Source organism: Octopus sinensis, unplaced genomic scaffold, assembly GCF_006345805.1.
Source record: "Octopus sinensis unplaced genomic scaffold, ASM634580v1 Contig07884, whole genome shotgun sequence".
Taxonomy (NCBI): Eukaryota; Metazoa; Mollusca; class Cephalopoda; order Octopoda; family Octopodidae; genus Octopus; species Octopus sinensis.
The window spans coordinates 1-2163 of record NW_021830513.1 but is presented as its reverse complement, the minus strand read 5'-3'; the positions used below and the strand labels follow the sequence as shown (position 1 = coordinate 2163).

Genomic DNA, 2163 nt, shown 5'->3' with positions numbered 1-2163 from the left:
ACTCAAATTTCTTACTGGAATCCCGGACCAGTAGCAATTGCTGCCGGCATTGATTTATTCGCCTATGTTTCGAGTTGTTGGTTAATAAATAATACTTTTCTCGGCTTTTATTCTTTCAGATGTGCAAGACAATTAGGTACAATCGACGAGCTATCTTCCACAGAATTTCAGCCCTTGTACCTACAGTAAAAATGTTTATTATTATAAGGTTGTTGGGAAAATAATGGCCGATTTTAAAATAAGCGCATATTATTGAAAAACTGAAATTACAAAAAGTTTTAATTACACGAAGGTTTAATTAATCAAAATATGATTCCTGAAGAGCTATTCATTCATCCCATCAATTAAAAAGGTCATTTACGCCTCTTCGATAAAAATCCAAAGGTTTTGATGCTAAGAAATCCTTGAATTCAGTTTCGATCTCGGTTTTAGAACAGAAAGTTTTTTGCCTTAAAAACGTGTCAAGATGCTTGAAACAATTGAAGTCAGTGAGTGAAACTTTAGGGGAATACAGAGGAAGTGGTAAAGTCTCGCATCCCAAGTCTGTAAGCTTCTGCAGTGTTATCCTGGAAACATGCAGCCGAGCATTATCGTGGAGCAGAAATGGACCACGTTGATTAACAAGTGCAGCTCTCATTTTGCTCAAGTGAACATCCATTTCTTCCTGCTGCTTACAGACATCAAGCATATAAGACGTTTTTCTGACACTTTGTCGTGGGTTTTGTTTGACAGTTGTTTTCAAATGCTGACCATCAAGGGTGGGTGGACGTCCTCTACCCTCTTGATCTTCAAAGTTTTCATCCCCAGTATGGAATCTCTCAAACCACCATTGTACTGCCCGATCACTAGTGGTACCTTCACCCCATACTTTGTTGATATTGGTGGCTGTTTGGGAAGCATTGTATCCATGCTTGAATACATACATAAAAAAAAAACTAAACACATTTTTTCTTTTTCATGTTTGAAATTAAGAATTTCTACGCTTCAAAATTATATTCCAAAAGAAATAAAACTTTATAGAAGCGTACACAGCAATTAAAAAATTTCGTCTAAAGCACAGCAAAAATATCATCTTAAATCGAATTTTAAAAACAATGTTTTCGGAAAATTGAACAGTATTTTCCGAACAAGCTAATATTATTACTGTCGAGGCAATGTGCTGGCAGAATCGTTAGCATGCTGGGTAAAATGCTTAGCGGCATTTCGTCCGTTCTTACGCTTTGTGTTCAAATTCCGCCGAGATCCATTTCACCCTTCACTCTTTCGTGGTGTATTAAATAAGTACCAGATATGCACTGGGGTCGATGTAATCGATTAATCCTTCCCAAAAATTTCAGGCCTTGCGCCTATAGTAGAAAGCATTCTTCTTCTTCTTCTTCTTCTTCTTCTTCTTCTTCTTCTTCTTCTTATTCTTCTTCTTCTTCTTTCTTCTTCTCTTTTCTTCTTCTTCTTCTTCTTCTTCTTCTTTTTAGTTTTTCTTCTTCTTCTTCTCTTCTCTTCTTCTTCTTCTTCTTTGTTTTCTTCTTCTTCTTTCTTCTTCTTCTTCTTCCTCCTCCTCTTCTTCTTCTTCTTCTTCTTCTTCTTCTTCTTCTTCTTCTTCTTCTTCTTCTTCTTCTCCTTCTTTCTGCTGTTATTAGTGTTTCGGCTGTTGTTATCGTTATCATTGTCACGTTGAAGATGACTCCATTGTCCCGGGCGACTCAATTATCCCCCCTCATAACAACCAATTAGCCTACACTGCATTATTCATCTGCAGACACTTTGAACACTTTCTACTTCAAGCTAATTTCAATATATCTGTTAAGGCGTATAGAGTTAAAGAAATGTTGTTAGCTACAAAGAGAGCTTTTACATGTGTTAATATGAGGTACGAGTAGCTCTTCATCTTTGACACACTGAGTTGCTGTCAAATCAGCGAACATGGCGGGAGTTCAACTCCTATTGTTATTGGACATATTACATTCTCATACCTGTCTCGTTGCTGGAACGATAATAATGATAAAATAATAATAATAATAATAATAATAATAATAATAATAATAATAATAATAATGATGATGATAATGAAAATAATGATAATAATAATAGTAATAATGATAATGATAATAATATTAATAAAGATAATGATAATGATAATGATAATAATAATAATAATTAATAATA

The 2163-nt window shown here is 34.6% G+C and overlaps 1 protein-coding gene across 1 annotated transcript; it reads right to left on the bottom strand.

The window, feature by feature from the left end:
* Positions 1-361: 361 nt before the first annotated feature.
* Positions 362-910, bottom strand: LOC115227856 (histone-lysine N-methyltransferase SETMAR-like; the record flags this gene model as incomplete). Its single annotated transcript, XM_029798569.1, has 1 exon — positions 362-910. A coding segment is annotated over one exon (549 nt), but the record flags the coding sequence as incomplete, so codon positions are not given.
* Between the last annotated feature and the right edge of the window lie 1253 nt (positions 911-2163).